The sequence below is a fragment of the Cuculus canorus genome, chromosome 1 (genome assembly GCF_017976375.1).
Source record: "Cuculus canorus isolate bCucCan1 chromosome 1, bCucCan1.pri, whole genome shotgun sequence".
Taxonomy (NCBI): Eukaryota; Metazoa; Chordata; class Aves; order Cuculiformes; family Cuculidae; genus Cuculus; species Cuculus canorus.
The window spans coordinates 201,767,764-201,782,908 of record NC_071401.1 but is presented as its reverse complement, the minus strand read 5'-3'; the positions used below and the strand labels follow the sequence as shown (position 1 = coordinate 201,782,908).

The following is a 15,145-nucleotide window of genomic DNA, read 5'->3' as shown; positions in this document are numbered from 1 at the left end:
GAAATACGTAGATAAGTTTGAGAGAGTCCAGAGGAGGGCACAAAGATGATCAGAAGGCTGGAGCATCTCCCATACAAGGACAGGCTGAGAGAGTTGGGGTTGTTCAGCCTGAAGAAGAGAAGGCTCTGGGGACTCCTTAGAGCAGCCTTCCAGTACTTAAAGGGGACCTTTGAGGAAGCTGTGGAGGAGCTCTTTATCAGGGAATGTAGGGATAGGATGAGGGGGAATGGTTTTAAGCTGAAAGAGGGGAGATTTAGATTAGATACCAGGAGGAATTTTTTTCCTGTGGGGTTGGTGAGGCACTGGCACAGGTTGTCCAGAGAAGTCATGGATGTCCCATCCCTGCAGGTGCCCAAGGCCAGGTTGGATGAGGCTTTGAGCAACCTGATCCAGTGGAAGGTGTCCTTGCCCGTGACAGGGGGGTTGGAACTCGATGAAGTTTATGTTCTCCTCCAACCCAAGCCATTCTATGTGGCAGCACAGCAAACCACTCAGATCGTAGCTCACTACAGGCTGGGAGGGAGTGGACTGGTTTCATGACTTGCCCAGAGAGCCCAAGTGTTTTGACACAATGCACTTTTAGTGCAAAGCAGGATCAGCAGAGAAGCCCAAACTCTCAAGTACTCTGTGAAATCAAGTTTTACTCGACTTACTACAGCAAGAAAGGTAACAAATGATTAGTAGTGATAAAGTTAACAGTTACAGCTTTTAAAAGCAATGCATTACTACAGGGAATAAGTACAGTGATTAAGAAAGATACATCATCAATTGCTTCTTTATAATCATCCAGACCCACAGTTGCTGGGAGGGCCCTTTTTTTTTTTCACGGCAAGGATTTGGAGAAGCTGTCCCAGCAACTGGGGTCCCCAAGCAGTGTGTCCACTCATGGGTGAGGTCTCTGAACCATTGCTGTCAGGGGCTTAGCTTTTATACCATTGAACAAACAAATTACATCACCCCAAAAACACAGAGTCTCTGGCCCCAGCTGCTTACTGCCTCTCTTTCTCAGGCTTTCTTGCACCAAGAACAACACAGCACAGTGACACATAGAATCATAAAATAGTTTGGGTTGGAAGGGACCTTAAAGATCACCTAGTTCGAACCCCCCTGCCATGGGCAGGAACATCCCACCAAACCAGGCTGCCCACTAAATAATAGCATACCTAATACCAACGTGAGAAGGTACAGATTGAGCAGTACGCACAACAATGCAGTACAAATCATCCATGGCTCACCCACATTGCTCTATCAGGCTCTGTCACTTCATCCAGTCCTCTGACACACAGAGGATTCATATACTGAATAATTCATTCATCCATAGTCTGTGTGTGATAAAAAAAATCAGAGAATCACAGACTCATAGAATGGTTTGGATTAGAAGGGATGTTAAAGGGGCAAGTCCTGTCTGACTAACTGGGTGGTTTTCTATGACGGGGTAACTGCAGCAGTGGACATGGGTAAACCGATGGATGTGATCTATCTAGACTTCTGTAAAGCCTTTGACACAGTCCCACACAACATCCTTCTCTCTAAATTGGAAAGATAGATTTGATGTGTGGATAGTAAGGTGGATAAGAAACTGGTAGGATGGTTGTATTCAAAGAGTAGTGGTCAATGGCTCAAAGTCCAGATGGAGATCCGTGACAAATGGTGCCCCTCAGGGGTCCGTACTGGGACCAGTGCTGTTCAATATCTTTATCAATTATATTGACAGCGAGATTGAGTGCACCCTCAGCAAGTTTGCGGATGACACCAAGCTGAGTGGTGTAGTTGCCACAGCAGAAGGACAGGATGTCATCCAGAGGGTCCTGGACAGGCTGGAGGAGTGGGCCTCTGAGAACCTCATGAAGTTCAACAAGGTCGAGTGCAAGGTCCTGCACCTGGGTCGGGGCAATCTCCATTTTCAGTACACGATGGGGGATGATGTGATTGAGAGCAGCCCTGCAGAGATGGACTTGCGGGTGCTGGTCGATGAGAAGCTCAACATGAGCCGGCAATGTGTTCTGGGCAACAGCCCAGAAGGCCAGATATGTCCTGGCCTGCATCAAAAGAAGCGTGACCAGCAGTTTCGTTCCATTCCGTTCCATCCCGTCCCGTCCCGTCCCATCTCATCTCGTCCCGTTCCATCCCATCCTGTCCCGTCCCGTTCCGTTTCGTTTCGTTCCATCCCGTTCCGTCCCATCTCATCTCATCTCATCTCATCTCATCTCATCTCATCTCATCTCGTCCCGTTCCATCCCGTCCCATCCCATCCCATCCCATCCCATCCCGTCCCATCCCATTCTTCTATCCCGTCCCATTCTTCTATCCCGTCCCGTCCCATTCCACCCCTCCCCGCCCCACCCCGTCGAGGCGGAGCCGTCTCTGTCCCCGCCGGGCGCTGCCGCTGCCGCTTTAACCGCCCGCCGGGGGTGGGACGGGCTCAGTGCGCATGAGTTCGGGGCTGCCCGGCGCCGGGGCCACCTGCCGTCTCTCGCCCGGGCTCACTCCCGTCCATCGCCCCGCCGGGAGAGCCGCTTCCCGCCGCCGGTGAGTGCCGCTGCCCGGGATCCCCGCTTCCCCCCCACCCCGCACGCCCGTCCCTCCGCGCCTTCCTCGGTCCCTGATAGGAACGGTTCAGCGTTGCTTTTATTAATCATTAATGGATTTCTTCATTGATTCCCCTCCTCGTCGCTCCAGTCGCCGCGGTGGGGACGGCGGCTGCTCAGTGTAACCCCGCGGGTCTGTCGGCTCCGGTGCCTCCCGCTGCCCCGGGAGCCCCGCGCGCCCATCCCCGCTCCCACCCCGAATCCCCATCCCGCGCGAAGAAGCGCAGACCCGCACAGCTCTGGAGCGCTCCTTTGGACTCGGTTCGGTTTTGTTTGCAGAGGAGGAGAAGAGAAAAACCATCACGAACCGCTTTGCTACAGGACGGGAAGCTTCGTTTCTCTGTGTTGAGCTGTGCGGAGAAGTCTTTTCTTTCTTTTTTCCTACTTGGTTTTCTTGGCAACTTTAGGAAAAAAAAAAAGGAAAAGACAGTTAAGGAAAGGTTTTGTGCCTGTGCATTGTTAAATTTGGATTGTGTGGTGTTACTGACTACAGTTAAGGAAACGTTTTGTGCGTGTGCATTGTTAAACTTTGTGTGTATGATATTACTGACTACGGGTGGTGGCAAAGCGCTGCTTTATTCTTCCTCATTGTTTTCTCCTGGCTGTCTGCAGTTTAATGTTACCGTTGGAAAAACTGTTGGTTTAAACCGTTTCTATTTCAGTTTAAAATCACTTCTATTTCAAAACCCTTTTTCCCCATACCTTTTCTGTCTGTAAGAGCGAGATGGATGGTGCTTCTTGAGATCATAATCTTAGGCAGCTCAGGTGAGGTTTAGTATATGTAAAACAAACCACAGCCTTAAAAACACTCTCAGGATTTTTAGTAATCCAGGATCTCAGGGGTGTTTTTCCCAAATAGTTTTTGTTTTAGTGCGGCACTAGCAGGAGGCAGCTGAAAGCGGAGCTCTGCTGTGCTTGGTCCTGTGCAGGGGTGTAGCAAGAGATGATTGATTCTGGAATCCTCAGCATAAGAAGGATATGGAGCTGTTGGAATGGGTCCAGAGGAGGGGTACAAGGATACTAAGCTGGTGGTGCATTTGCCACAGTGGAAAGATGGGATATCATCCAGAGGGACCTGGACAGACTGGAGAAGTGGGGCTGTGAGAACCTCATGAGTTCCTACACCTGGGTTGGGGCAATCCCTGATTTCAGTAACAGGGTGGGGGATGATGCGGTTCACAGCAGCCCTGCAGAGAACAACTTTGGGGTGCTGGTTGATGAGAAGCTCGACATGAGCCGGCAATGTGCACTCACAGCCCAGAAGGCCAACTGTATCCTGAGCTGCACCAAAAGAAGCGTGGCTAGAAGAGTGAGGGAAGTGATTCTGCCCCTCTATTCCTCTCTTGTGAGACCTCATCTGGAGTATTGTGTCCAGTTCTGGAATCCTCAACATAAGAAGGATGTGGAACTGTTGGAATGGGTCCAGAGGAGGGCTACAAAGATGATCAGAGGGCTGAAGCACCTTCCCTACGAGGACAGGCTGAGAGAGTTGGGCTTGTTTAGCCTGGAGAAGAGAAGGCTCAGAGGAGATCTTATTAGTGAACTTCCAGTACTGGAAGGGGCTACAAGAAAGCTGGGGAGGGAGTGTTTACAAAGGCTTGTAGCGATAGGACTAGGGGCAATGGGTGTAAACTATAGAGGGGCAGATTTAGACTAGACATTAGGAAGAATTTCTTCACTATGAGGGTGGTGAGACAGTGGCACAGGTTGCTCAGGGAAGTTGTGGGTGCCCCATCCCTGGAGGTGTTCAAGGCCAGGTTGGATGGGGCCTTGGGCAGCCTGATCTAGTGGGAGGTGTCCCTGCCCATGGCAGGGATTGGAACTGGATGATCTCTAAGGGCCCTTCCAACCCTAACTGTTCTATGGTTCCGTGACTCTGATTCCCACAGGAACAAGCGTGCAGATGAAACAGACAACCTCCTCCAAATCTCTTTCCTATCTTTCTAAAAATTTTGCAAGGATTTTAAATTACAAGTATCAGAAATGTAAGCAACAGCTATTCCTTTCCAGCTTCCCTTTAATGAAAGGCACAGAAGGAAAGGCTTTCCCAACCTTAGACCATCTTAGTTTGAAAAGCTTTAACAATTTCTGGCTTGAGTTAATAAAAAGGTATTATTTTAAGACTCTTCTATGGATCCTTGGCTAATGCAGCATTGCAGATGGACTCCATTGTACAGGTACTACTAGAAAGAATAATGACTGTGGCTTTTCTCCTTCCTTTGCAGTAATAATTACCGGCTAAGGGAGGGAGCTGGTGTTTAAACAGGAAAAGGAAAACAAACAAATTTGCTCATAGATCTCCAAGAAATGAAGATGCTAAATATTTCTCAGAACAGATTTTTCCAGCTGTTTCTTTCCTATCAAGGATTTGTTTGGAGGGTGAATGAGTAAAATGAAGTTTTATGACTAAAAGTACAAGAAATACCTGACATAGGAAAGGAACTGGGAGATTCTGTATTGCATTGCTCTCTTTTGTCAATACTAAAACTTCTCTCCTGTTTGTCATAGCTGCTTTTTCTCTGCATGCCTCTGAGAGAAATATTAACCAAGAGTATTGGCAGAGGAGCTTGCTGGTTGGATGTAGTAACTGGAACAACTCTTGAGCAGTTCACACATCTCGGGCTGAGTGACCTTCTAGGATAATGGAGCTTGAAAATAAATGAGCGTATGAATGTAGCTTTCAAAGCTAGTCAGGCTGTGTCAATTGCTGTTACCAACTCCTCCCTCCTCCTCCTTTTTTTTTTTTAATTGAAAAACAAAAGCAAGGAATTTTAATTTCCAATGTAATTAACTGCTTAAAGATATCCTTTTCAATTGGATGTGCATTGATTATCCGTGTACCAAGGAGAGTCCAGGGCAAGACTTTACTACTCTGTTTTGCTAATGCCATTTTCTGCTCTGTTTGCCTTGGGCAGGCAGACCTTTATGTACTTAGATAGGAATGAAATTAGTTGCTTTTTGAAGTAAACACTTCTGCTTTGTGCTTCAGATGTCTCCCTATACTAGCGCAGCAGCCACAAAAAAAGAATCACAGGAAAGCAACCCAAGATCCAGCTGCGAGACTGTGACACGGCCGTACTGGGCTGAAAATTGTCTCGCTGTCTTAAAGACTTTGTAAAACAGGATTTGGTTCACCTTTGCTATGACTATAGCAGCAGTTACATAATGAAACCCTAAACCCCAGTGATGCTACACCTGTAACAAGGCAGAAGTTGACTAATTACAGAGGAGTCTGTGCCTCAAATTGTTTCATGTTTCTAAAGTGTTGGCAGACATAGATAGCACCACCCTGATGTTAACAGGGGAGATTTTAAAAGGGTAACTTTAAAAGAATTGGATGCTTTTCTTGTTGGAATTTGCATAAGGACATTTGAAGTCAGAGGAGACCTAGGCTATCCCCTGGATGTGTTTAAATCCCCATTATAATACCAGACTCAACAGCTCTGGGTATCATACATAGTTTTTCCACTAAGTGTATACTGATCATAAAATCTTAACTGTAGAGTACCAGTGAGAGCCTCATTAGATTAATGCCTTACCCAAGGATAAAGAAAAGTTAAGCAGTTGTCACTGGCTGTAGTTTTATTTTTAGTTGGGGCAGGGAAGGATTCTGTTGCTGTGAATGCATGGGAAATGTGAGCACTCCAGGGGACCTTCTCTGGTGATTTAACCCACACTGTTGTGCACAAACCTTTGCCACTGCCCTCCTTTGCTTCAGGCAGCAGCATTCAGCCGAAGCTGTTCTTGATGTAGTCAACTGGGAACAGTTAACTTGCAAGGGATTAGGCACACGAGAACCCGCTTCACAGACTTCTTCTGAATAAAGTCTGTCTTGAGGCTGGACCACTGCATTTAGCATCGCTAAATCCTGCATTGGTATTCCACTTTCTATTGTAAAAGAAGCAGCATTTCCCAAACACTGCAGAGAGGGTGGTGAGGTGATGATGATGCAGGCTTTGCAAAAGGTCTCATCTTGCGCTGGTTTGATTGTGTTCAGTAGATGGTGTAGATCCTAAAGCGTAGGGTCTCAAAAAACTAAGAAGGCTGAGCAGTTTAGAATGAAGCAGAGTACTGAACCCTCTTTTTCTGATATCTTGAAGCTTGGATTAACAGGGTCAAAGGTGTAACCATAAGCATTATTTCTGAGCAATGCATGATTTGGAGAATTCAGTGTAGTAATTGAATTATTACTTAGGTGATGAAAACATTGGTTTGCAATTGTTTCCTTTCTTTTTAAGTGGTTGCTACACTTAATTTGAGATCCAATTCAGCAACCCGTTTAAGCGTGTGATGAAATATCTTAGTGAAGTCAGCTGGATTTAAGTTTTACTGAATTGGTGCCTTGCCTATTTAGTTCTTATAAAAACTTATGTACACAGGATTAATTATTTCACTGCTGGCAGCTCTCGCAAATTCTAGTGGAAGTTGTATGAATGACATTCAGTGTATTTCTTGAGGCTCCAGCTTCCAGATTTAGAGAACTGAGAGAATCTGTTTTTAGTTTTAAAACTAACGGATTTTGTAACAGTCCAGCCTGTAGAGGAAAGTTTGAATTATCACAAGTACACCACAGAAAACAGAAAGATTAAAACAAAATACTGCTGTTACTTTTTAATTAAATTCACTTGAATTCTGGGAGCCTTGCATGGCTGTTAACACTGCAATAGCTGCATGTCTGTGCTGGGCTGCCAGGATGCTGTGAGGGTACCTAGAATTCCCACTTTGCAAAACGTTATTCAAACCTACTCTACTGCCATTCTGAAAATCTCTATCAGAACTGATATCCAACAAGATACCTAAAAAAAATGCTGTTGACCTGGTTTAGAGGACCATACTGTCATAGACTGGGAGGAGTTGTGTACATTTTTGTTCTTATTTTAATTGTCAGCATTTCTATTTGGCTGGCTGTACTATGGTGACAGTCCCTCTCTAAACAAGGGCAGGAACATTTCCTGGTTACTGGATGTTAAATAGCCATGACTGTTTCAGACAGTTTTTTTTCATAAGCAGGTAAGGAATATGCATCATATAAAAATGCATTGGCACATTATCATAAGCATCTTCACTTATGATATGGAGAAAAAAGTCAGAATTCAACTGTTTTGCCTGGTTTGCATTTATCTTGGTTCCTAAATATCAAGTGTTATCAATTGTTATTTCAGTTTTGGTTTGACTTTCTCTGTAAGAACAGCTTACGGATTTGCTGCCTGATTTTGTAAGGTTTATGCATGCAAAGCAATACCTCTTCAGCCATCCTGTGTGCTCTTACAGTTGGTCAACTTGTAAGATTTGTCTATGTAAACAGTGCCGTGACTTTGTTCTTCTACTAGAAAGCTTGGACCTTACATCTTACTGTATATCACAAGAGTAGAGTGTTGGTTACTACTAAAGCTCAAGGATGTACTCTATGTTTCCTAAATTGAATCACAGAACCATGGAATGGTTTGGGTTGGAAGTAGGTCAGAAGGGACCTTAAGATCATATAGTTCCAACCCCCCTGCCATGGGTAGGGACACCTTCCACCAGCCCAGGCTGCTCAAAGCCCCATCCAACCTGGCCTTGAACACCTCCAGGGATGGGGCAGCCACAGCTTCCCTGGGCAACCTGTGCCAGTGCCTCACAACCCTCATCACGAAGAATTTCTTCCTAATCTCTAATCTAAATCTTCCCCCTTCCAATTTAAAGCCATTCCCCCTTGTCCCATCACTACATGCCCTTGTGAAAAGTCCTCCCCAGCTCTAAGGTCTCCCCAGAGCCTTCTCTTCTCTAGGCTGAACATGCTCAATTTTCTCAGCCTGTCCTCATAGGGGAGAAGATAAGAAGAATGCAGTTGCTGATAGCTCTGTCCATAAGGAACAACTATGTCCACTGTACTGGATCAGTTTTTTGCTGTTTGTAACAGCCATGGCTCTGTGAAGATTTCGTGGGCCAGCTAGGTTTGTTTGGCTGTGATCTTGTGCAGCAGGTTCAAAGGTATGTTGCAGGAGCACTTAGTAGAAGGAAAAATTCATCAAGTTATTCAACACAAATACCTGGCCTGTTTTGGGAAGCCCTGTGGCCTTCTAGGAATCTAGAGTGGAATGGAATGTGCAGGAATCTGAGCGGATTCTCCTGCTTACCTTGTTTTACGTACTCTTCCTTCAGCATCTGCTACTGACTGCTGGAGGCAGATAGAGGTACAGGTCTCTTGTCTGCATCTGTACCATCGTTTTTATAAAACACGGTAACGCTTCAAATGACCTCAGAGTACTTTCAGATGTTTTTTCTAGATCGTTAACTCTCCAAACTCAAGCACCATGTGGAGTGCAAGACGACTGGCAGCGTGGACAGAGCTGAGGGCCTCTGACAAGTGGTGTCCCCTCAGGGGTCCGTACTGGGACCAGTGCTGTTTAGTATCTTCATCAATGATATTGGCAGTGAGATTGAGCGCATCCTCAGCAAGTTTGCAGATGACACTGAGCTGAGTGGTGTGGTTGCCACAGTGGAAAGATGTGGTGTCATACAGAGGGACCTGGACAGACTGGAGAAGTGGGGCTGTGAGAACCTCATGAGGTTCAACAAGGCCAAGTGCAAGATCCTGCACCTGGGTTGGGGCAATCCATTATTTCAGTAACAGGGTGGGTGATGATGTGTTTGAGAGCAGCCCTGCAGAGAGGGACCTGATGATGCTGGTCGATGAGAAGCTCGACATGAGCCGGCAATGTGCACTCACAGCCCAGAAGGCCAACTGTATCCTGGGCTGCACCAAAAGAAGTGTGGCCAGAAGAGTGAGGGAAGTGATTCTGCCCCTCTATTCCTCTCTTGTGAGACCTCATCTGGAGTATTGTGTCCAGTTCTGGAATCCTCAACGTAAGAAGGATGTGGAACTGTTGGAATGGGTCCAGAGGAGGGCTACAAAGATGATCAGAGGGCTGAAGCACCTTCCCTACGAGGACAGGCTGAGAGAGTTGGGCTTGTTCAGCCTGGAGAAGAGAAGGCTCGGAGGAGATCTTATAGTGAACTTCCAGTACTGGAAGGGGCTACAAGAAAGCTGGGGAGGGAGTGTTTACAAAGGCTTGTAGTGATAGGATGAGGGGCAATGGGTGTAAACTATAGAGGGGCAGATTTAGACTAGACATTAGGAAGAATTTCTTCACTATGAGGGTGGTGAGACACTGGAAGAGGTTGCCCAGGGAAGTTGTGTGTGCCCCATCCCTGGAGGTGTTCAAGGCCAGGTTGGATGGGGCCTTGGGCAGCCTGATCCAGTGGGATGTCCCTGCCCATGGCAGGAGGTGGGTCTGGATGATCTTTAAGGTCCCTTCCAACCCAACTATTCGATGATTCTATTGGTATGTCTGTAGACAGCTGACAGATGAAACAAACCTTAAAGTTCACTGTCCAGTTCTTCTGATTCAGCTGAGAAACAGCTGTTTAAGAACAAAGCGTTTGTGACGCTGGCAGTACAGTCTAGGCTTAGAAACGTAGCTTAAAAAATGTTTTATGCGAAGAGTGTTCTAGAAGTTGTATGTATAGTGAAGGGAAGGAGACTGATATTGTGCCCTTTTAAAAATGTATGATAACTTTCTAAAAATTGACTGTACTTAGCTTAAATATATAGTGCAGTAAATGGGATGATGGTGTTCTGTTTGTCGACTTCCAGCTCCTGGCTTATGTAGTGGTTGACTTTTAGCCCCTAAATGTCTTCCATTTTTGCAGGATTGATCTTTTTGCCTGTTAAGCTAGTCTTCAAACAGGATTATTAATAAACAATTTTTTCAGTCTCCTTCTACTACAATCTCTTGTAAATGCTAACATTGAACTTCAGTGGGGAAGTAATCTTAGTCAGCAAAACTACAAAAATATCCTTTTTAAAATGACAGACTGCACTTTATCTTTGATGGCAACTTAATACAGCCTGTCTGAATTATGTGCATGTGTTAGAGCAAAATTAAATCTTTGGAGGTAAAATTCAATGTTATCCTAAGAACATTTCAATTTCCTTCTCCTGCCCTCTGACAAACTTGTCTAGTGGGTGAATTGTATTGTTTTAAATATCTCATGAAGATGAGCTTTAATGTAACCAAGAAGTGATCATTTCAGCTGATAGAATCACAGCTGCCCTAAGATGCGTTTTGACTTAATATTTGGGATCTCTGAATGGTAGTGATCCTGTCACACTTCTGCACTCCCGTGTCGTGGTCTGCTTTTTTTGTTTTATTAAACCCTGATGGTACAGACACACATCTTTTAAACTAAGCAAAAAACCCCTACTGCAATGCGTTAAGTAGACCAAGCAACGAATCCTGTTGTGAGCAACTTTCATATTTAATGCATCTCTGAAGGTCAGGAGGAACAGCCGCCTGTCATCCTGCTGTTCTTGCTCCCTCTGAGGATGGTTACCTTATTTTGAACCCTGGCTTGTTACCGAGGCAATCCTACTGAAGCAGGCAGTGGGATCGTCTTGAAATTCATTAGCTCCTCAGCGATTTCAATCTTAAATATACAATTCACTTAATAGAGGGGATATAGAAAGAGTGAAGGAACTTCTGTGTTAGCCTAATGGAGGGGAGTTTGTCTGTAAAGCATGCTGTGTGTATTGCTGCAGTGCCGGGCAGCCTCGCATCAGCTATGCAGTAGGCACTGTACGAATATGTGGGAGTTTCTACCTTAATGCATGAAAAACATGGCAAAAGGGAGAAGAAGTAACCCATACGACTGGGTTACGATCTTATTGATGTGTACTCTTGAAGTTAATGTGGAAGATGGAAGGAAAAAAGATCTGCGCCCTGTCCCATTTCCTCAGACTCGCAGGCTGGCACACCTGCTCCCAAGCTTTTCTGAAATGAGTAAAGCCTCCAGAGAAGCCACAGCTTACAGCACAGGCGCAGAACCAGTGGCATAATGCTTACTGCTTGACCTTGTGTTGGTGGCTCTCTTAACCAGCAGCAGTCACTGCCTTTATTCATTGCTCAGGGGCTTTGTGAAACATCTGTGCCTGAGCTCCAACATAAGTAACAGGAGCTTGGTGGAAGCAAAGTTGATTGTTATTATTTAGAATTTGTAGCTTCAACTTTTATCACTACTGAATCTGGGTGTTTGTGCTGTCCTGGATGCAGATAGCCCACTATGAAGCTGAGACACGATTATGCGAAGGTTTTGCTGTTGGTAAAAGCAGGACAGTACTCTTAAATGCTTTCTCCTCTCTCAAAGGTTTGGCCCATTAATTGGTTTCTTAGTAACTTGGTTTCATATCTTCATTTACTTTGTCTTTACATTGTCTTGTTTACGATATCTATTGTAAACTGGAGCTATGACCTCTCGACATAGTCTTAATGTCCACAGTTTTGACCATAATTCTAGAAATCTAGAGGTTGACTACAATACATTGCTGAGGGGCAGAAAAAACTTAGTGTGTCCAGTTTATACGGGGAATACCTGGATGAAAACCAATGCTGCACTGAAAAAGTGCTGATGAGAAATAATACTTAGCTTACTTTGGATAACGGTAGGAGTACTCGCCTCTTGCTCTTTCCTCTTTAGAAATATCATACTCTTTTATTTTTTTTTTCAATCAGAATATAATCTTAAGAGTCCTGGGATGAAATCTGAAGTTGTTGGGAGTTTTCTGTGAATTTCAGAGGTGTCAAGTTTTTCTCTGATAGTCTTGTCTTCTAAAAATTAAATATATATTTCTGTGTGTTTCTGTGTAGCATTTCAGAAGAGTAATGATTTTCACTGGTAATGTCTTCTAAAAATGACAAATATTTTCTAGCGTGTGTGTGTTTGTGTGTAGCTACTCAGTGCCACAGGGTTTGTTGTAGTTGGAGCTGCTGTTGCAGGATATGCTGTAGACTGGGGCTGCTCTTTCCCGATTTAGCTTTCTGCAATACAGCCTTTTGGTTTGAACCTGGGGATGTGTCAACCAGAGGTACAGCAGCAGTGCTCTCATGTCTGTGATTCTGAATACCAGGATCAAAAGTATGTTTCTACCTCTGCGGCATCACCTTGAGTTTATTATCCTGAGGATGCATTATCTATTTATAGCTAATGTTATTAATAAAAGAGAGGAAGAATGTTCTTTTTGTGTAGAAAACAAGGCTAAATCTTAATCGTTCAACCTACCGTTCCTAAGAAAGGCTGTCAGATGCTTTTATTGTGGCAGCCTGGCACTCTGTTTGTGTGGATTATGCTTCCCAGACTTTCTGGACTGCAGTCTGCTACATTGTTTGGGAGCCTTCCCACAGGACACATGTTGATGCTACAGCATAGACAAGGGAGCGTTCGTATGTACCTCAGGTAATGTCATAGCCGTCTCCTGAGAGGAAACTATCAGCAGGATGGAATTGTTTCTCAGTATTGGCAGATGTTATCTGACTGCTATGAAACACTAATCGGCTTACCAGGAGGCTCCGGTTTCTCAGCCTCACCTGACAGGGGTGGGGAGGGAGGAGAAGTAATCCAATTGAATTGGAAATGCAGACTTGACTTTGGTTCTCATGTCACCTCTTGAACCATAATAAAAGGAGAAGCACTTGGGAAGCACAACCATCTCGTTTCAGTTGTACAACGTCAGGGTAATGGTATCCAGTTCTCAGCTGGTTGCATGTAATGCGGTACGTCAAACCCAACTGTTTTGAGGAACACATCACTGATGTTTCCTGGTCACAAGGCAGCGTGGGTAAAAAGATGGGCTGGTAAAGAACACGGCAGAGTCTTGTTGCGAGAGATGTTTTAGTGTATTGGAGAGAAAGAGAGAGATGTGCTAGATTCCACTTTTTTTTCCCCCTCCCTCTGTTTGCACTATTAGTGCAAAATGATGACTTTTGTCTTTATGGTACTTTGAGATTGAAGGAAGGAATTCTGACATAGTGTTCTGGGAGATGTCAACAGTTCAGGGAGGTATTACAGAACTGAGCACTAGGATGGCTGAAAAAAAAACGGGGCTTTTGCTCCACTAAGTGCCAGTGCGAATGTCTGTTCTGCTAAGCATCTTCCAAATGTACAAGCACTGTTTCCTTATGGCTGAATGAAATAAAAGCTCTGCAAACTTTCGAGTACAATTTTGCTGTGTAATGCCATGATGCAAAAATGAGACTAATGTCTGTCCATGGATCTTTCACTGGAAGAAGCTGGCATAGAGCTGCTTCAGTAATACACAAGTTAACTGCAGCAGTGCTAGGAAACTCACTGGATTCCGTTTTCTTCATGTGATCTGATAAATAGTATTCTTGTCTGAAAGCTAATAAAAAACAAAGACATTTTAACTGGGCCAGTTGATATCTCAGCTGGTAGTATTTTATTACTGTTTATGGTGTGTCATAATGGAAAACACAATCTGTAGGACAGGTATGCATGCAGGGTCCATGCTTGGAAGTGTTGGCATCTGATTTGGAAGCACGTGAGATGGGGTACAGAACCTTGCTACAGTGGATTTTTAAAGTCAACTTTTGGAATAACTGTTCAAAAGGTGCTCACAGGTGGTATATGTGTTCTTGAGCATGAAGATACTGTTGTTGACTTGTGGGGGATCTTTTTTACTATTTATTTTTCACTCCTTTTAAAGTGTTATAAAAAGCCAGATTTAAATATAACACGTCATTCTCTGTTTTCAGAAATGAATAAAGCTCGCAGCCCTACATTATAGACTGATAGCATTCTACGCTGCATCGGGATAAGTCAAGAGGGTGTGATGCCGAGAAATCTCCTCTCAGATTCTCCTGAAATGGCAACCAAAATCTCTCCAGAGCACACACGTGGGAGCATGGAGAGCGGTGGCAGTGTGGAAAATCCTGGCAGCCAAGCTAGGTGCAGAAATCTTGCCCTGGTAAGTGTTTAATGAGCCTATGCTTAGTGATACAAATTACATTAGTAGCTTTGTTCGCATTGCAGGATTTTTTTTTTTTATTAAGTGTTTTGGGTTTTTTGCCATTTCTGGTCCTAAATGGTTGCTTATAGTGTTGACTGTTAACAAATTGAAAGGCCAGGAATAAGTAGTGTAATTTAGTACAATATCTTGCTATTCTGATGCGATTGTCTCTGAGATCTTGGAGAGTACTTCTCACTGGCCGTCCCTCCCAGAGAACTGGGAATGGCAGTGAGGAGCTTATGTGGGGCAGCTCTGTGCAACCACCCACATACAGTGCACAGTTCAGTGCACATCTCTGCCCTCACATTCTTAAGTAGCTCATAAAGAAACTTAAGAATAGTGTGGCTTCTATAAGCTGTTTCTTGCTTAAGCTCCTTGTTGACACTACTAAAGGAAGGTCTCAGCTTATTCTACCTTCATATAATTAGATGAGCAACAAATACGTCACTATAAACAGAATTGTCTTCACATTAGTGAATATGAGTGTGTGGCCATTTAAATAGTGTATGAGTAATTGAGGGGAGTAGGATGCAGTTCTGCATTTTTCCAATTAGCAGGATGATTCAGACAATGAACACAACAGTACTGTTTGTACTGTGACAGCCTAAGCCTAGAAAGCAGGTATGATTCCTTGCACGTACTTTTTTATTATCGCAACCACTTGAAAAGCATCCATTTTTAACTGAGCAAAGAGCACTCATGCTTTGCCTAA

The 15,145-nt window shown here is 44.4% G+C and overlaps 1 protein-coding gene across 1 annotated transcript in view; it reads left to right on the top strand.

The window, feature by feature from the left end:
• The first annotated feature begins 2,381 nt into the window (after positions 1–2,381).
• PROSER2 (proline and serine rich 2) overlaps positions 2,382–15,145 on the top strand; it is a 29,376-nt gene continuing 16,612 nt past the window's right edge. Inside the window, exons 1-2 of the mRNA XM_054056368.1 lie at positions 2,382–2,529; positions 14,180–14,391. Of these exons, the coding sequence (XP_053912343.1) occupies positions 14,257–14,391 (135 nt within the window). The 5' untranslated portion in view covers positions 2,382–2,529; positions 14,180–14,256. The remainder of the gene's footprint in view (positions 2,530–14,179; positions 14,392–15,145) is intronic.